The sequence below is a fragment of the Sphaerodactylus townsendi genome, linkage group LG02, assembly GCF_021028975.2.
Source record: "Sphaerodactylus townsendi isolate TG3544 linkage group LG02, MPM_Stown_v2.3, whole genome shotgun sequence".
NCBI lineage: Eukaryota > Metazoa > Chordata > Lepidosauria > Squamata > Sphaerodactylidae > Sphaerodactylus > Sphaerodactylus townsendi.
In genome coordinates this window covers 74,155,697-74,176,225 of record NC_059426.1, presented here as the reverse complement: position 1 = coordinate 74,176,225, position 20,529 = coordinate 74,155,697, and the positions used below count along the sequence as shown (strand labels likewise).

General features: G+C 43.4%; 1 protein-coding gene across 2 annotated transcripts in view; it reads left to right on the top strand.

The window, feature by feature from the left end:
• Positions 1 to 20,529, top strand: part of LOC125426611 (acyl-CoA (8-3)-desaturase-like) — a 181,856-nt gene that overhangs the window by 16,110 nt on the left and 145,217 nt on the right. The window contains exons 4-12 of one of the 2 annotated variants that reach the window (XM_048485115.1): positions 1,457 to 1,558; positions 7,445 to 7,573; positions 8,753 to 8,810; positions 11,421 to 11,497; positions 14,362 to 14,459; positions 17,680 to 17,776; positions 18,198 to 18,277; positions 18,510 to 18,635; positions 19,674 to 20,244. In XM_048485115.1, coding sequence (XP_048341072.1) covers positions 1,457 to 1,558; positions 7,445 to 7,573; positions 8,753 to 8,810; positions 11,421 to 11,497; positions 14,362 to 14,459; positions 17,680 to 17,776; positions 18,198 to 18,277; positions 18,510 to 18,635; positions 19,674 to 19,737 — 831 coding nt within the window. In that variant the 3' untranslated portion in view covers positions 19,738 to 20,244. Of the gene's footprint in view, positions 1 to 1,456; positions 1,559 to 7,444; positions 7,574 to 8,752; positions 8,811 to 11,420; positions 11,498 to 14,361; positions 14,460 to 17,679; positions 17,777 to 18,197; positions 18,278 to 18,509; positions 18,636 to 19,673; positions 20,245 to 20,529 lie in introns of those variants that run through there. The other variant, XM_048485116.1, reaches the window with a different exon arrangement.

Below are 20,529 nucleotides of genomic sequence, written 5' to 3'. Positions count from 1 at the left end.
GCAGGGAAACCAGTCACTGACATGGCTTGTCAGAGACTGAGGTGCTTCAGAAATGGTAGCATTTGGTGACAAAAAGCATTTTTGCTCAGCCCTGTTATACTGGCAGAAAGTGAAGGAAGCTCATTATTTTTTAAAAATACCCTGGCAAACCCCTTCTCAAGGCACAGAGAACAGTAATACTGAAGCAGATATAACATAAACAGAATAAAAGATTTATTTAACAAGACAGGAGATAGGAATAAGGAAGGAATAACTTGGAGAAAGGAATGGATAAGGTAGCAGAAATATGTAATTACAGCAGAAATCTTTGGAAGAGAAGCAGTTTTTGTTTTCAGGCATAGATTTAAATGAGTTTGGTCTGTTTCAGTAACCTTAAGTGTTCCTCAGATAGTACAGTTACTTAAATGGTTCTGTTACTTAAGATGTTCTGGTTTAAGGATTAAACATACTGTGTTCTATCAGGCTTGGTACATTAATTTCAGTATCCTCACTCAGCCCACATAGATAGAACCCCCCAAAATAAACATAAAACACTCTCTTTAGAGGAAACTCAAAGCAAGACCCAATGCAACAGACTAACTGGTCTTTGGGATTCATCTTGCCTCCCTGGAAGATCTACTGCTCCTTGGTTATATATATGCCCCTCAGCCTGGGCCCTCAATAACCACCAGTTCTCCTAGTCTGTATATATTTGCTTTCCACCTCACCAAGGCTGTGGTACAGTGGGGCAAGGCAGAATCACACACTGACTGCCAGTACTTTCCTCAGAGTTACTATGTTTTGTCACAGCAAAGGCAGATAGCTATTCACTTCAGAAACTTAACCCTCCAAATGCCTCTCAGATAGTTTTACATAGGGAGATATAGTCCTTCCTCCTGGTGACATCAATACACTTCAACCAGTCAGAATGCAGGGTCGCCTCAGTCAGTCAGATGGCTTCCCTATCTCCAGGCCTCTATGCCTCACTCTGAATGCAAACAATAATGGCTCCTGTCAGACCTGCACTTTTAAAATTAACTTTTAAAACACACGTTTCTCTGCAGTCCGTCATAGCATGAGATAAGAAGCCTCCCAACAAGCCCAAGTCAGCTATTCCAACTGCAAAGGGTGCTTCCAATAACTAGTCCAAGTTAGCAAGTATGCCTGATGTTGTAAACTAATATTGTTCACTTAAGAACGGATTAAAAAAGAGAAAAACTAAATCATAGGTGCAACAGCAGTTTCATCACAGCCCTAAGTGCTTAACATTCTTAACATTCTTTTCTTTTTTCCTGCCAGGCAGTCCTACTTTGATGAATGAGTAACCACTGATCATATTTCCCAACATCAATGTTGGTGCTGTTGATGGAAATATAGTCTGTATTTATACATATATTTGATTAGGAGTAGATGGAACAGTAGAACAAGTTACTGGGAGTCACCTTTAGCTTTATGAGCAATCTTTTTTACTTTTCAGGTCCAGTATGGTTGGTTTCAACATGATCTGGGGCATATCTCAGTCTTCCAGGGCACCAAACAGAATCGATGGTTTCACATGCTTGTTATGGGAACCCTCCAGGCAAGTACCAAGGGATGTGTTCATTTAAATATTTTTAATTCTGTTTTTCTCTCACAATGGGGACTCAAATTTGTTTGTTTATAGTCACACACACACACACACACACACACGGTATATTCAATAACCAATGCATTAGATTTTAAGAAGACTTGTACCGTTAAAAAAACCAGCAACCACCCTGAAGCATAACATAAGTATACATGTTAGGCATAGTGGTACAGAAAAAATTACAGAAATTATTCAAAGTGGTCATAAAATACAATTAAAATTTAAACAAATACATAAACCAAGCTGACTGTAGTCAAACTCAAAGCAGGCAATGAAACCCAAGGACATCCTGGGTGGTCCTGGTTCTGGCAGCACAGCTCACATAGGGCCTCAGGATGCAAGCTGAAAGCTGTGGGCCAAAATAGAGGCCTTTCGCTCATGCCAAAGTCTCACCCCTTTGGCCAAGCCTAGACTTGAAATTACCCACAAAAAGGGAGTTGTAACATAAAAGAGCTACTTTGGTGTCTGTGAATAGAGCGTCAATGGGATGTAGGTGAGATTTCTGTGCAATGGTATGCATTGGCCATCTAAATTTTCTAAAGCCTTCTGAGATAGTTTTTTGGAACTTGCATTTTCTTTAAAGTTCATATAATCAATTATGCTTGAAATTATGCTGTCTTTCTGTACTTGTGGGGCACACCTAGTCTTTTATTGATTTCTTATAAACTTGTCGGGCAGGGGAGTGGGCAGGGGCAGAGAGTTTTTTTTCCAGTAAAGGCCATTAATTTGATGAAATCTTCTGTCCGGTTTGCTGGCACAAGGTTAAACACACAAGTCATTTTTAAATATTGCAAATAAGTTGACCTCTTTATGAGGTTTAACTTTTATCCCTACAGATCCTTTGGAAGTCTCTGAGAACAACTCAGTGGGTGACAATAATTCTCAAAGCACAAGCATTCAGATTTTAAATGGGATATGGGATAATTATTTCATTACAGAGAGGTAGATGCTCAGATGTTCCCAGTCTCCAGTCTGTTGCTCCTTTGACCAAGTCTTGGCTTTAAGTTACCTGCAGAAAGGTGATTTGCAGATGCCCAGTCCTAGTTTTATTCCGCTAACTCAGATGTTTCTAACCCCCTTTTCCCCCTATGCCTCTGGCTGTGTCCAGGGTTTAAGTTAGCATAAACAGAGGATCAGATGTTCAACCCAGACCTCTTCAATTGGTGCAGATGTTCCCATATTAATTTATGGGTATGCTACCACCAAATGATGTGCTGTTTATCTATTACAGTAGAATATAAGGCAGTAGAAAATAATTACAATAGAAAACAGTTAGGCCGTTTTTGCATGGTCAAAATATCCTGCAGTGAGCATGGAAAATATCCTTGTGCAGTCAGGGATTCTGCACGGTTCCTGAAGCTGCACAAGGTCTGCCACGGTTTTGCACCACTATTTTCCCTTTGCCCCGTGACTTTCAAAAACCACCAAAGAGGTGGTACTTTTAAAAATGCTCCTGTATGACCCAGCTGCCGTGCAAACACCATGGGAGCAGAACCGGGGCAGAACTACTCTATTTTTCCTGCCTCGCCACTCTGGCCTGCCCCACCAATCAACTGGCACTGGGAGCAACAAACATTTGTGTTGGCTTAGGAAGTGCTTGCTTTTCATCTCCTCCCCTCCCCCCTTTTCTGTGTTTAAATCCACGGCTGCTTGAGAGGATCTTATCAACACGGAAAGAAACTCAAAGACATTTCATTTCTATTACAGTAGAAAATGGGCTCAAAGACATTTCAAACTAAACTAGTTAAAGTGAATGGGGGAATGGGGGGGGGGTGGAGAATCATCCAAACAGAATGCGGGAAACGGAAGTTGTCCACACATGCACGGAAGAGATTATGGAAGAGATCACTGTGCAAATGGAAAAAGACATGGACTACCCTGTTTCCCCGAATATAAGACAGTGTCTTATATTAATTTTTGCTCACAAAGATGCGCTATGTCTTATTTTCAGGGGATGTCTTATTTTTCCATGAAGAAGAATTCACATTTATTGTTGAACAAAAAAAATGAACATTTATTATATACTGTACAGTAGTTGTCATCACAAACCAGCATAATTCATAGACAAAATGTGAACTTATCAAGAATTTGTGCCTTCCTCTTCCCTATCTGTGGTCTTGTCCGTCTGAGACCCCGGGTTTTAGGAGTCTGTCATTCAATAAGTACAGCTAGCCACAGAGTGATTGCTGTCCCACCCGCCTTCCAGACTGCAGGATGTCCTGGAGTTGCTGAAGAGGCACCACCCAGGGCTTGGCTCTTCCCTAGATACCCTCCTCTCTTTTCCCCTCCTCTTCTGGACTCTCAGGGCTTCCACCCCCCCTTCCCTTCCCTGGTAGCCCTTCTTGCAGTTTCTCTCTGTTCTCTCCCCTGTCTTCTGCTTCGTTTTCTCTCTCCCCTTGCATTTCTCTCTCTTCTCTGTTTTGGCTCCTCTCTGCTCCGTTCTCTTTCCTTCTGACTTTCTCCCTGCTCCGCTCACTCTCCTTCCTCCCCCCCACCGCCCCCTGCTTGCCCCTGCTGTCCCTCTGGCCGGACTGGCTGCACGCCGCCAGCTCCTCCTCGTCTCATCCCACTCGCTTGACAGTCTAGGACTCCTTCCTCCCCTCTTGAAGACCTGGGAGGGGCTTGGGCTGAGCTGGCTGCCCTGAAGTGAGCTGCAGGTTAGGGGCTGCTAAGTCCTGAGGGGAATCCCGTCTCACTCTCTTTCCATCTCCTGCATGAACAACTACACCCTAAACTCTCAAAATACTCTTGCTTCTTTCCAACGGGCCCAGGCACGCTTAATTCTCCCTACTGGCCTAAGAAGCGGTGCAAAGCGCTTGCAGAATCCAGCAATCAAGGAGTTGTTTCTGGTCCCTCTTCCCACTTCAGCTGCATGTAGAGCTGACCCGTGCGCTTTGCAAGTCAAGGCCTCGACCGAAAGTGGGAGGACCCATTGCGAAACAAACCTCGCCTGGGCCAGTCTTTCCAACCAACCCGCAATGTGCCCAGGCCCGGGCAAGTTCGCAGTTTTGCATCTCCAGGCATCCCTTGCAAAATGGAGGGAGCAATACCCACGATCCTTTCCAGCGCTGCTTGCAAACTGCAGGCGATGCTTGCAAGTTGCAACCCCCGGCCGTTGTGGGGGGTGCAGGGAAAGGCTGCACTTTGTCTTTTGCAAGCTGAAGCTTGCAAACTTGCAGGGTGTGGGGGAAGGAGGAGGAGGTGGTGGAAGCGGCTGGTAAACAAGAGGAGGAAGAAGGCCCTGCGTAGCCAGGAGCTCTGACCACCGCCGACGCACCTCCCTCAGCACAACAGGCGCCCCTGTCATCATCCCTCCTGGGGGGAGATAGGGGCAGGAGCAGCGCGAGAGGCAAGCAAGGGTGGCGGAGGGGGCAGCGCCGAGGCCCCAGAGCCCGAGCCTTGCAGGCGGGGAGGGGAGAGGAAGGCAGCAGCAGCCCACTTGCTCCTGTGCCTGGGCGCTGCTGACGCCGGCCAAGCAGCCCCACCAGCCAGAAACAGAGGCTGACTGGCCCTCGGGCTTCAGGTTTACCGCCCACTTGCTGCCCGGCCAGCTAGCTCTGGGGGGCTGGGCAGCAACGCCTCAAAAATATTAGAAGCGGCTTTTTTTAACTTCTTACTGTGAAGAAGAGGAGGAGTTTGATTAATAAACCACCTTTCTCCTGTAAGGAGACTCAAGGTGGCTTTCAAGTAGAAGGCGAGAGGGGAGAAAAGAGGCAATTCCACTACCTTTCCCAACGTGCACAAAGAAGCTGCTCTTTCCTCAGGTCTCAGGTTTCCTTTTCTATGGGAAAGAAAGGCGGGGTAAAGCCAAACGTTGCTGTTGCTGGTGCACTTCCTCCAGGGGCCGCTCCACAGCTTCCTGCTCTGGTGTTCTGTTCCGTGGCGGGCAAACAAAAACTTTGCTACGCCTTATTTTCGGGGGGTGCCTTATATTGATCACTTCAGCAAAACCTCTACTATGTCTTATTTCATGGGTATGCCTTATATTCGGGGAAACACGGTAGTGCAGAAACAGCTGGGGCATTACATACTGGTCCTGCCTCATCTCCTTGGAAGCACCCGGGAGCCCTGTGGAAGGAGAAACCACGACAAATCAGCCGCAGTATGTAAAATCCCAGTTCTATCCAGGGATATTTTGACCATGCAAAAACAGTCTTATTGTGCATCCAGAAACTCAAAATTACACCCACCACTTTACTATTCACCTACAAGACGAATGAGGAGGCTTTATCGCAGTGATGCAGATTATCCATGCTTTATTGTAGTATCTATACATGGGTGCCAAATGTAGGACCTCCAGCAGAAATTTATAGCATTCCTACACATAAACAGGAGGCTTTGTGGGTTTGGCTATGGTATATAATTGAGCCTACACTACTGCCCCAGCCTGTGTTACAACCTGTGTTACACAGTTGCCTACTCCCTGACTTGGTAAACTTGAGGCAACACCATACCTTAATATTATTAGAGTGGGAATAAGATACTATAAGACCAAGCCCTATGAGGAAAAACTGGTGCACTTGAGAATGTTTAGTCTAGAAAAGAGGAAGTTGAGGGGAAACATTATTGCTCTCCTTAAAGTATTTGAAAAGGCTGTCACTTAGAGAAGGGTAAGAAACTGTTCTTGTTGGCAGCAGAGGATAGGACTAGCAATAATGAGGATACATTTCAGGTGGAAAGGAACAGGCTGGACATAAGGAAAAATGTTTACAGTGACTGTAGTTCAATGGTGCAATTGGCTGCCTAGGGAGGAGGTGAGCTCCCACACCCTAGCAGTCTTCAAGCAGTGGCTAGATGAACATTTGTCAGGCTGATCCTTCATTGAACAGGGGGTTGGGCCAGATAGTCTGTATTGCCCCTTCCAACTGTATGATTCTATGAATCTCTCTTTCATCAGTAGATGGTCCTCTTTTGGCATCCTACTGACTGGCACAAGGCCACTCTAATGGGTGATGCATAAAGAATCCTAGTGGGTCCTCCTCCTCCTCTCTCCCTTCTCCCTCACTCTGTGAGGAAGTCTCAGTGACAACTCAAAATGCTGCAACAATTCAAAATGGTGTCCAAAGTTTTGCAAGATGACTTTGCCCTAGCAAGCTGAATATGCTGAAGCATGTGACTCCTGTTGCTGAATGACCTGTCTGTGGAGTACAGAGCTTTGGGCAAGTATCAGGCATCCATCTGATCCATATTTGTGTGGTTTCACTGTACATTGCAGACACACTCTGCAAAGCAACAGACTATGGTACCTTGTTGTGGCAACCCAAAATAGCACTTGACATGTGGCAAGACTTCTGGCACTATTTTTGTTGCCTTTGCAATCTTAATATTTGTGATGTATCCCAGATACATGTACAGACTGCAAGATCACTTGGTTGACATGTTGCCTCAGTTTATGCATTTTTTGCACAACTAGAAGTTATCCCAAATATTCAGAATGCTCTCCCCTCTCTGTGGCTGGCCCCCTTGAATGGATTTTTCTATCCTCAAGAGGGAAGGATTTAAAAATGTAAGAAGAGTTCTGCTGGATCAGACCAGTGGTCCACATAGTACACCATACTGTTCACAGTTTAGCCAGCCAGTTGCCTGGACACATTAGATGTGTAGATGGGCTGTGTCCTATCAGTTTAGTGGGGTGCAATCCTCCAGTGCCAAAAGCCATCTTCTAAAAGTACCATTTGTTCACCATGAGAAGGCTACTTGGGATGATAGAAGGGTCTACAGTTAGTTAAGTGTAGTACAATTCAATAGTTGCACATTGCACAAACCAAAAGATAAAAGATAAAGGGTCTGACTGGTATAATTCTGGTTGGAAGGTTTCATTATTGATTTTTTCCACAGGGTGGACCAGCTAGCTGGTGGAACCATATGCACAACCAGCATCATGCTAAACCCAACTGTTATCGCAAGGACCCAGATCTCAATATGCACCCCCTCTTGTTCAGCCTAGGGAAGAAACTGTCTCGAGAGGTGAGCATGTAAATGATGTTATTGTATGATTACAATTATAGCCAATTATTTGAAGGCATAGAATAACGGTTGAGAGAACCAAGAGTTCATGATTTCTTCTCCTCCCAGGGGTCACCTTCCCACTCTGAGACTCTTCTGCTAGTCTCAAAGTCTGTCATTCCACTTTCCATCCAGTCCCAGAGCACTTCTGCTTCTCCCAGGGGTAACCATTCTATTCTGAGACTTGCCATTCCAGGCCTAGAACACTTTTGTTACTCCATGGGACCATTATTCCACTCTAGGACCTGTCATTCCAGTCACAGAATCCTGATTCTATTCTTAGGGACTGTCATTCCATTCGAGGAGCTGTCAATCCAGGCCCAGAGCACTCAGGCTACTCCCATGGCCTGTCACTCTTCCCTGAGAGTCATCATTCCAGTCCCAGAGTGTTGATTCTATTCCTAGGGACTGTCATTCCACTCTGGGTCATCGATCCATTCACAGGACACTTCTGCTAATCCCAGAAGTGGGGGAGGGTGAGGGTGTGTGGGCATGCAGACACGCACAAACCTCATCCATAGCTGTTTTGACACTTGAAAAGTTGCAGGGTTGTGGGAAAGGAGCTTTGTGCCTTGTGGCATTTTAAAATCACTATAAAATGGCAAAGGCAAACTCATGGTGGCCATGAGTTTGCCATCAGGTTTAGCTGGATTCTCAGAAGCAGCTCCCCCCTTTAAAAAAAAGTCCTAAATTGCAGAAATAGCTGCAGCCCACTCTTGCCAGACATGAGTCGCTGGCTGCTCCTGCCTCACCTGTACCTGACTACCAGAGTGATAGAGAAAGAAGGCTGAGCCCATTCTTCTGTTTTCCTCTACTCCCCTGGCAAATGAGCAACTTTACCACCCTTTGCTGCTAGCTATGGCTAGTTGGATCCCTCATCCAAGTGTGTTGGGTTGTCCATATTACAGAGTTATGTGTCTGGAGGGATGTTAAAACCAGAGGCACAGATTAAGGTAAATTCAGACATAGTCGAATAACGGTGGAATCAGAAATGTAGGGCTTGCCTATGAGTGTTTGTTGAAGGAATGAATGAGAGGAAAGAACTTATAGGTCTGAATGCATTTAAGGACAACATGAGAAATATAGTAGGTCCTGCCTTTACTGTGAAGTTGTTTATTGTGGTGCTATGTCTGTCCATAGCTTGGGAAAATGAAGAAGAAATCCATGCCTTATAACTACCAGCACAAGTACTTCAGTGGTGAGTGTTTTTACTACCTTCACAACCCAATGCACTGCAGATTATGCAACTGCCAGGGCCCTGTTTTATATGCCACTCAGAGCATGGTTTCATAAACTTGAAAGTGGGGATGTGCAACAGGCCCAGCACTGCAGCAGAAAGAACAGCGTCTGTCTCTTCCCTACCCCCACCCCCAACACCTTTTCAGAAATCATCAGGACTATGTCAGCATGCCCTGATGTGGGCAGCTGCAGGCCAACCTGATCTTCTCAGATATCAGAAACTAAGCAGAATTGCCCCTCGTTAGTATTTGGAGGGGCAAACTCCAAGCAACACAAGGGTTGTGATGCAGCAGCAGGCAATGGCAAACTACATCTGAAAGTCCCTTGCTTTGAAAACCCCACGAGGTTGCCATAATTCAGTTGTGACTTGATGGCGCACCCGAGCACACACACACACAAAAGTGCAAGCACGTTAGCTAGGGCAATTCCAACAGCAGAGCTTTCATAGAACTTAGGATGCTTAGAAAAAGATGGGGAACTACCCTACCATTTTTCAAGCACTTTTGGGCTTCTAACAGTATGCCAGTTATAAAAGCCCCTGACAGGTTTATTGTTGCAGCCTAAAGAATGGCTGAAACAGGAGACTGCTCTATGCTTTGTCAGCCATTCATGGGACTATGAGATCACACTTCATGGGACTACCCCAACTGGCATGCTCCCTGATAATGCGAGTGGAGATGAGATGAAAAGGGGTTCTCTTTGCCTTATTACTGCTGGCCCTTCTGCAGTCTTTCTTGTATCCCCACCCCCATCCTCTCCCCACTTTGAGCCTCATTGCTGGGGCCAGGAGATTTCCCAGAGGTGAACTGGAGTAAATATGCTATCCTACTCTGACTCCTACTTCCTTCTACTTTCTTCTCCTGTGTCCTCAGTTTTTTCTCTTATTCTTCCTGCCAATTTCATTTGCTGAATACCTCCTCTTCTGTTCTGTCCTCAAAATCCCTTTTAACTCCCCTACCCCAACTGCCGGCTTCTCTGTTCACCCATCTCCCTGCCATCGCTCCAAATCTCTGACCACCACTGTTGACCAATGGGGTTATGCTTAATGCATCCAATGTGACTCTTCCATCACCTGGAAAATAGCAGAGACTTGAAGCAGGAAGAACACTGGTCCTACTTTTAAAGATTTCCACTATTGTGTTGACCTCCATATTTCTCACAGTTTTGGAATTCAGAGTAGCAGTTTCTCTGCTTGTACAGAATCCATTTCTCAATTTTTTAATTAAAAAAATCCACCCACATTTCCTTCATTGCTGATTCCAGTTTATTTATCCACACAAAAATATAAGAGGAATTGCAGGCTATGCCAAGTGGGTATGCTTTACTTGTGAAGAAAAACTGTTGTCAATGCTTGAGGCCCCTTCTTTCTCATATCATATCATTATTCATTTTTTACCAAACACAGAACCATGGGAAGCTCCTTTGAAAGTGTACCCTTAACTTTGTAAGGAATTACAGCTTGGTCTTAGTCAGTAGGGTTCAGAATTAAGATTCTATTGAATACAGGATAGTCTTTTAAAGATTTGACAGATATATGATAGCCTAGCAGTAAAGCCCATTTAATGGTAAAATAAAATGGGCTCTAGACAATGGGGAAGGTTAATCTATGAACAGTGTCCTTGCCCCTCCCTGCAACCTTTAAAAGAGTTGCTACAACTCCCCCCCATTTGGCCCTGGCCAATCAGAGTCCCTGACTCACTCCCTGGCCCTTCCCTCAGGGACCCAAAGTGGCTCTCCGGGCTGCCCTCCTCCTGCACCACCTCCTCTGTGCCCTTCCCCTGTGCCTCACTGAGATGCCTCACTGGCAGGCACCATCCTGGCCCTTTCCCTATTGCTGCATTCTGTGGGTCCTCCTCTCTCAGTGGTGAGTCTCTGCTGGTGAGGCTTTGGGGGGCCTGTAGGTGGGATGGAACTCAAAGGACTGATAATCCCAGGCCATGGCCAGTACAGGACAGTCAGGTGGCATTTGCAGTGGCGGGAGCAGGAGTCGCTGGGCCCAGGTGGCTGCACAAAGCCCAGTGGGCCTGGGTGATAAAGATGCACCTGCGGGGGAGGCTGGGCAGGGCACTGGCTGGGCAGGGCACTGGCCAGGTCCAGTGGGGCAGTGGGTGGTAAGTTGCTACTGCCTAATGGGTCCAGCTTGGTGTTTGGGGTGGGGAAGGGTGATGGGGGACTGGTAGTCAGCCAATCCACACTCAGGGCTCAATTCCACGCCCAGCTTGGCTGGAACTGAGTCCTGCAACTTTCCAAGCCTTAGGCAATTTATCCTAGGACATATCATTGGCTACACTGTACATGTACATTTTTGCCCCTCTCTGCTTAAACAAATTTTGTAGCTTTCTGAAGCACTACCCCCTAAAAGAAAAAGAAGAAAAGAAAAAGAAAACAACCCTGCAAATGTGTTTGAACAAAGGCCCCTTTGCCACAGAAAATAATATGTATACAAGCAAGTGTGTGTGTGTGTGTGTGTGTGTGTGTGTGTATAAACTCTGCAAATTCATGGCAGAGGGAAGATTTAAGCCAAAGACTATTTGATCTGTAATGGCAATATTCTTGTTTTTTTCTCTAGTGGTTGCTCCAGGAGCAGTTGTTCCTTTCTTTCAATTGATTACATTCTACTTCATATACACAAGGAAAAAATGGTTGGTACGTATCCCTCGTTCCTGTTTTAGTGACCCTTGCAAACAGTGTGCATTGAAATCACATTAATAATATTCACACACCTATTTTCTCTTGTTGAGTATATTATTGAATTGCTGATTTGTGTGAAATTTAAAATCATCCTTTTTTTCCAGCTGTAATTGCATCTTCACAGTTGGTGGTTGATATCAAAAATGATACTGCACCCCTGATGTTGTGGCTGGATAAAAAACTTCAACGAGATGAAAGTGGTAGATCCAGTGAATGAAGGGAAATGCTATATTCCTCAACCAGGTCCAACAAGGAAAGGAAAAAAGGGAGGGAAAGATGGGAGAAGAAAAAAGGAAAAAGAGGGAAGAAACAAGGGGAGGGGAAGAAAGGGGAAATGGGTATAAGGAAGTAGGAGAGGTAAGGGGGAAAGGGAAATTGGGAGAAAAAAGAAAAAAAGGGGGTACGGGAAGGCAGCTTGTATAGAAACCATTGTTGCTCTTAATTATAGGCCTGGTGGAACATCTCTGCCTCAAAGGCCCTGAGGAACTGAGCCAGGTCCTGCAGGGCTTGGGGCTCACTGGGCAGACATTTCCATTGGCCAAGGACTGCCAGATGACCCTCCTGACCCTGGCTTTTCCGGGGAAAGCCAGGTATAATTTGAATTAATGCCCACTTATTTTGAATAAGTGATATCTGTGGCTTTGGAGTGGTGAAAGGAGAGGGATGGTAGTAGATGCTTCTGTATTTTTACGTATGTGTGTGCATGCAACAGTATTGTAAACATCCTGTAAAACACTTGCAAATGTCCCGTCAAATAATTTCAAGTGTTCATCAGGAATACTCATACCCATCATTAATCTGAGCTAATGATAACTAACCAGGAAAGTGATCTTGGGTCATGGGGAGTAGATTGAAGAAAACATTAACTCAACGTCCAGAAAGGATGCCAGCTTCCAGGTGGGATCTGAGGACCCAGTGAATTTCAGCTCATCTCCAGACTACTGAGATCAGTTCCCTTGGAGACAATGGATGCTTGGGAGAGTGGGCTCTACGGCATCGTACCCCACAGAGGTCTCTGCCAGCCCCAGGCTTCATCCTCAAATCTCCCGGAGCGTCCCAGTCTGGATCTGGCGATCCTAATGTGCAGCAAACATTGAAAAACAAGTACTGTGCTAGGAATTAGTAGGAAAGCGATTTAGAAGACAGAACAGCTGGTGGTGTAATGCATCTGTTTAGATCTGTGATACAACTTCATTTGAAATATTGTGGACTGTTCTGATGGCCACATCTTGAAAAGGATGCTGTAATTCTGGAACAGGTGCAGAAAAGAGCACTAAAATGGATCATGGAAGGCTAAGGAGTTCAGTGCTTTTTTACTTTACAATGAATTCAGTTGGGGAACATGACAGAGGTTATAAATGAGACTGAAGAACTGAAGAGATTGGATGTTTTCTTCTTTTCTTATGGCATTAAAATATGAGGGTACCCAGTGAAACTGATGAGCTATATTTTCAGGACAGGCAAAAGGAAGTGAATATACTGCAAAATTTAATGATGCCCACTAGTTTAATTGGCTTCAAGACAGGGATTAGACAGGGAATGCAGAACTATTGGTGGCTGGCTATTACTCTCAATGATAAAATTGGAACTTTAATGTCCAGAGGAAGAACACCCTTGACTATAAGTGCAGAGGAGGGGGTGGATAACTTTAAACCCTGTGTCCTGTTTGTAGTCCTTCTCAGGGTATTGGATTGGCCATTGTGTGAAACAAGATATTGGAATGGATAGAACATGGATCTGTCCCAGCATGACGGCTCCTATATTTGCAAATTCATATGCCCAGTATTCCCCATAATGACTGTAGCTCAACTTTATGTATATTTACTCTTCCCTCTGTAGTCATCTATATCCATCCATGACAGTCAAAGTAAGTGGCTATAGTAAGAGAGCACTATTGGCAAAAATTACATCCCCTCTCTTCCAGGAGTGGAATTGCCTACCACAAACTGAAAGCAAAGTCATTGTCTCTGACTGCTTATCTTGAGACAAGGAATATGGTGGGGGTGATGGAAATCCCTTGAAAGCCACCTTTTGCCTCTGGGACACCATTTACTTGTTCCTCCATTTTTGGTGAAAAGAAAGAGGAACTATTTTGAGTGAAGTACCATGTGGTGAGGATGGGGTATTCTATTGGCCTTTGCCTTGGTCTGATTTTGGAGGGGCTCTAGAGACAGCTCTCAGTTTTTCCAGAAACTTTCTGGTCTAATATAGTGGGGGATACAGCTGAAAAGATGTCTGTGAAATCATACAGTGGTCCTAAAGGAAAAGACAGGTCCTAAAGGAAAAGACCCAAATGACCAGTTTATCTGAATGTTTCCCCCTGTTTAACGGAATTTTTTTCCTCTGCAGGGAAATAATTATGTAAGAACATCATGCTAGAATGGGTACTCTGCCATTTTTAGTGGCATAGATAAACAAATAGACAATTTGATGTGAATTGGTAAGGAATTAGGTTAAAGTTAAAGCTAAATGGATAATGGAATTTCAAATTATGTCCTGTTCAGACTTGAAGGTTTTATTCAGCCCACTTTTATCCTCCAAGGGACCCAGGCTGGTGTACATGGAGTTGATTATCCCAGCAGTCCTAAGAGGCAACCTTAAACTATGACAAAGTAACTGGCCAGAGGTCACACGGTGAGCTTCATGCTAGGACAGAGATGTAAATCCAGTTTTATGCTATACAAATCCAATATTCCAATTATTTTAACAAGCAACTCTCATACAAATTTATAAAATGCCCCCAGGCACATAAATGATAAGTTGTAATGGTTTAAGAGAATTCCCTTTTTAATTAATTTTTTTAATGTTCTATCTGGCAGGAGTTCTTTTTCATGTTGACCTTCTACATCCGGATTTTTCTCATGTATATACCTTTAATGGGATTTAAGGTCTTTATGGCGCACTATTGGATAGCGAGGTAATAAAACTTTTTATTGGCTATTGCTTTTTAGTGTACAGATTTATGGATTACAAAAAGACACATTTCAGAAGGGTATTCACATTAATATGGTGTGGCAAAATGAACAGTCCTGTGAAACATTAAAAAGGAGTACATTTATTATGTATTGAGCTTTTGGGTAAGTTGTTTTAATGTCAGAAGAGAGACTCAGGTACATGTGCAGATCAGGTTCTGCCTGGTATGTTGGAGAGCTCAGTCATGGAGGATGGATGCTTACCATGGCACTAGTCATGACTGGCCATTTTTCTTTCATGCCCGAATTTGACTATGTTTATAGCAAACAGTTTGTCTTAAATCAGGGGATTAAGCAAAATGTTTAATTCTTCTGTTACACTCTTCTGTTCAAGCATGTTTGGATCAGACCAAGGTTCATCAAATCCAGCATTTTGTGTGTCTGTGTGCAAACAACAGCCTTTAAGCACTGAAAAGTAGGATCTCAAAGATGATCGCCAACCCTTTATGTATGCCCCTTTTCAATGGAGATTTTGAGATGCACTTCATCAGTTTAGTTCTGGATAAAATGTTTTGATTTTCCTTTCATTCCAATTTATTTTATTTTGCTTTCATTTCAAAGTTGTTGTGCTTCACTTGTTACTAATCTTACCGTAATTTCATTATTTAATTGTTGTTTCCATTGGTTCCAATAGGAAACATGTTTTTTCTTATTATATTTTATAGACCGTATTATTATATCTTATCTCCATTTAAGTGAAAGACATCACCAAATACTATTCCTCCATACCTCAGAAACTCTCCCTGCCACATACAGGCAGGTAGCATTACATATTGGTCAGTGTATTGCTTTTTGCATTCATAGACAGAGTTTCCCCTGAAATAACTCTTAAGGTTGCAACTTTCCTAGCAAAAGTAATAAACAACAAATGTTACCAAAAACCTGAGCTTAGGTAGTTATATAAGTTATAAAGACACGGGCTTACATGTGATTTTATAAAAAGACAACCGTGAGCCGTTCCTGAATGTAATAGATTTTATTGGACTGACACCAAACAATGTATCATATATCCGATGTTTTGTATATAATATTTTATTACAACCTGGATATTAGACTATTTTTGTACCTATGTACAGAATTATTGTTTGTAGAGATTTTAACTTATGCCTAATAAAGGTTTTGCTGCTGCTGCTGCTGCATAGACAGAGTTATAGAGGAGTTCAGAAGTAGATGCTTTAGCACAACCTCAGGAAGTTAGGCAACTAGACTACAAGTGGGCCCAACTGGCATTTGACTCCCAAGAAGATAGCTGGCTTTTGGAACCCTCAGAAAGACCCACCTGCTTTGAATGAAGTTTCTTTCTCGGGGCAGGCACAACTCCCTGTCTGTTTTTTCACTGTGCACACACGACACACAACATTTAGGGGAAATTACTTAAATAATAGGTTTTTTCTGTACAGACCATTTAAGACGTTTTGCAAACATTTCAAAAAGAACCTTTTTGGGTTTTATTTTCTGCATAGTGCATAACATTAAAGTGTTGCTATTCAAAATGGTTTTTTCCCCTGCTGCTCTGTCCTGCCTGCCATTTTTTTGCTTCTTGAGATCCTTCGTGCTGTCTGCCATTTGATGTGTTTCCCACAGACCTTTCGGGGTCGTGGCCCAGCCGCCTGCCATTTCAATGTGTAAAGTCCATGAATAAAGTTAGTTTTGCCTTCTGATTCCACACATAAGACATTTTTCCTTTTTTGGGAGGGGGTATTTTTAATGAGGTGTTGTTGAATCTATGAAGATGCGATGTGAGAATTGGCTGTGATTCTCATATTTTATCTTCATAGCTTTGAAGACATCTCATGGGGGCGGGGGGAAGAGAAAATGACACATGCATGGAATTGGAAGGCAAAATTAATTTTATTCACGTAGTTTGCATACTGAAATGGTGGATGTCTGCTCTGCAATCAGATGAAACCTCTGCAGGAAACACAACAAATGGCAGACAGAGTAAAGGATCTCAAGTGGCAGAAAATGGCGGGTGCAAAAAAAAGTGAAAGTTTCTAAATCGGGCAGAAAAAATTAAACATTTCCTGCACTCTGCACAGTGAACAGGAACTGTTTTGAAGAAAAAAAACTGTGGGACACAGTGTGTAACAGACTTCCCTCTGTGATACACCTCTGAAGATGCCAGCCACAGATGCAGGCAAAACGTTAGGAACAAGATCCACCAGACCACGGCCACACAGCCTGGAAAACCCACCACAACCAGTTGTTTTGAAAATGTTTTAGGAAAGAAAATCACTAGTTTAACATTTTCAAAATAAAAATGTTTTGAGGAAAAAATTTTTTTTCAAATGTTTTGAGCAAAAACCTGCAGGGAATACCTGCAGGAAACATTTTATATTTCAGCCACAAAATGTTTCATTTTTATTGTGCTGATTGGCCATAAATACGACCCTTGGACCAGACAAACTCAGTGTGTGTGCACACTGACTTCAATCTGTAATATACAGAGTCAAACCTACCAGTTGTGTGTGCTGCAATTACCTGCAAGGCCCCCAAACAGCCCCAAGACCTACTGTCATGAAAGGGAGAGACTGAGTAGCAAACTGTACAGATTACCTTTCACCATAAACAGGGGTCTAACAGGACAGAAAAAAGGCAGCTAGCCAGAAGCGGAACGACTATATTCTTGCTTTTAGAGCATCCATTTCCATCTAATATTATATTACCCTTCACATAAAACAACCTGGCACCGGGGTGTGCTAAATGGACATACCACCCATATTAGATTGCTGCTGTGAAGGTCTTCTGAGTGAAATCGTGCATAGCAGTGATTAATTACACATGGGGCCATCTCCCCACTTAGCAGCAAATTGGTGCTATGAGAGGGTACCCTCAGCCCATTACAGTATCAATAAAATAGATACAAGCAGAAAGGGGAACGGAACATCTGGACATAAGCCAGAATTATGTTATTGAGCAATCAGTTGATTATTATATGGGGCAGCAATAACAAGGCGATTTTAATGTTTTATACTTATATGTCTGACATTTATCAGTGCAGATGGGTTCACAAGATTGAATGCTTCTCCAAACAATAAAACCCCAACAACCAAAACAGCCTATATCAAGAAGCATTCAATGACATGTACAGCCCTATAATGTGAGGTAGCATAGCCCTTGCCAAAAATTACCACTTAACTGACAGCAAGACTTTTGTCTCCACAGGTTCCTGCAAGGTTCTTGGTTCATCTGGGTCACCCAAATGAACCACATCCCAATGCACATTGACTATGACAGGAATTTAGACTGGGTCTCTGCTCAGGTATTGACTATGTTGTAGCATCAAGCTGCAAATGGATACCCCCCCTCCCCTTTTCCAAACACACATTTTGAAAATTTGAAGATGGATTCACCAGTCCTTTTTTTGTACTAGGCTACACATACTTGGATATATGTGGATCCTGACATGTTATCTAGAGTGCTTATGATTAGATTATAATTCTGCCTCCAGGCACCTGTTCACAGTTTCCACAGCCTTTCTGGTATCTGGCATCTGTGTAGTGACAGCAACATAGCCAAAATCTCTAGATGACCTCTTCCGGTGGATTCACATAGATGGGAGTAGGGTTACCAGTCCCATACCAGTAAATTACGGGAGCTTTCGGGTGGAGCTTGGGTAAGAATAAATAAGATTATGGAATGCTTACTACAGCTGCATATGTCTTTCTGACTCTCCTTTTTAGCTGGCTGCAACATGTAATGTAGAACAATCTTGGTTCAATGACTGGTATACTGGGCACTTGAATTTTCAGATTGAACACCAGTGAGTATGATAAAGGAATTCAAGTGCGTGTGTTCTGAGAATATTCTGAGAACTAGTTATAAAGGGTCCAAGTTTTGGAAGACATTGTGGCATGTGTGCTTCCTGCAGGTGACAGCAAATGGAAAAATGGGAGTGTAACAACAGCATGCTCAATGACATTACATTACTTTCTTTTGCTACACACTTTCTTTTGCTACGCAGATAACTGCCTGCTCCCTTTTTGTTCCCACAGTCTCTTTCCCATGATGCCTCGACACAACTACTGGAAGGTGGCCCCCCTGGTGAAATCCCTCTGTGCCAAGCATGGTGTTGACTATCAGACCAAGTCACTGCTCACTGCCTTTGCAGACATTTTACAGTAAGTACTATTGGCAGTAAGACATCAACTGCATATGATGCTTTGTGAACAGACCTCCCAGACTTTTTTAAAGAACTGTGTGCTTGACACCATCCCATATAACATCCCAGACTAAAAGAGGCTGAAGCACAGTGGAGTTTGCCTGCTTCTCCCTTAGCGTGTTCCAGTTTTCATTTGCCATGAAACCCACTGGAAGATTTTTGCTCAGTTAGTCCAGAATCACGCGGGAAAAAATTAAATGCCAAAACCACGCGGTAACGAAACTGAGCAGTACGCATCCCGCCACAACACAATAGCCAATCAGAAGAAAGCTGCATAGGCGGGGATATTGTGCGTACATGCTTATGTGCTCACATTACCACATATTTTCATGACAAAAAAGTTCCCGCCCCAACACAACATGACAATCAGACAGACCCGCCGAGCCGATCACGTGTGCGTGGGGATTGTCACATTGTTTGAATCTGTGATAGACATAGATGTCTTCACTAGAAACATGCTGCAGTGGGAAGGGAGAAACCTGTTTCTTTTGAATCCTGGTTGTATCCATCTTTAATTCTCAGTGGGGATTCGGCCAGAGCATGGTCACCCCCTCCAATCCCTTTTTGGGTCTTGGAAAGGACCATCTCCTCATACTTAAAACCCATTGAGAAGAGGTATCTAGAGTTATCAAGAATCATTTCTATTCTTTTGTTTGCTTTGACTCTCCGGCAACACGCCAGTTTAGGCCAAGCCCATAGGTTAGAACCATTTTTGTATATTTACAATAGCGGGTATAGAGCCTATGTATAACTAAATGCATATGTGTAACATTTTCTCCATGCAACTGTGAAGTTAAAGCAGAGTTCCCTGTTGCATGGAAAGAATCACACCCACATACATGAGATCTACCCTGTAACACATTCCAATGAATGTACATAGGTCAGAGCAGCCTGCTGTGATCCTGCCTTCTGTGTATGTTGGTTTTTCCACTTAAAATGTGAGAAAACAACCATGTTATATTAAATGTAATTAATAAGATGCATCCTCTTTTTACAGCTCTCTAAAGGAGTCAGGAGATGCCTGGCTTGAAGCCTATTTACATGCAAAAACGGATCTTTGAAGAAAGTAATCTTTTTCGTATGGCTGCTACCACAGAGGTCCAGTATTTTCGTGGGAAAGCAGGCCTGGCTTTGAACTAATTAGTCCATGAATAAAGAGCTTTCTCTTCAATAACTGAAACTTGATCTAACCAATGGGCCCTGCATAACAATGAGATATTAGGGATTTATCAGGCAGGGAATTGACTTGGTTCTGGAATAAGAAACTACTTTGTTTTGTTTTAGGGTAGTTTCTATGAGTTTCTTTCCAACTGGAATGATCTGGGGGCTGCCTCCAGTGTGGTGTTTTAGTTAGATTGTTAAATGAAGTTTGGAGAGATACAAGGTCCAAACCCCCATTTGCCATGAAACCCACTGGAAGATTTTTGCTCAGTTAGTCTCTTACAATCTAACCTACATCACAGGACTGTTGTGAATATTAAATGGAGGAAGGAGGGACCATATATGTCATCCTGAACTCCTTGAAGGAAGGGTGAGATAAAAATGTAATATTTAAATAAAGTTTTGGAATGGAAACTTTGTGTGTCTAGTTCTGAATACTTCATCCAATTAAAAAAGGGTGGTCGCTTCGACTGTATTACCCAGACACCTCTATTGTCCAGCTGGCAGAAGCAAGACCAGGGCAAGTGTGAGTTTGAGTTTGTGAGTGTGAGTTTAGTGAGTATGAGTTTGTGAGTATGAAAGAGGGTGCTCTGATGAGCAGCTTTTTGCAGGGAAAGAGGGACACAGGTATGAGACAGCCACAAGGCAAAGGCACAATGTGACAGCCACAGAAGGGTGGGAATAAGGGAAAA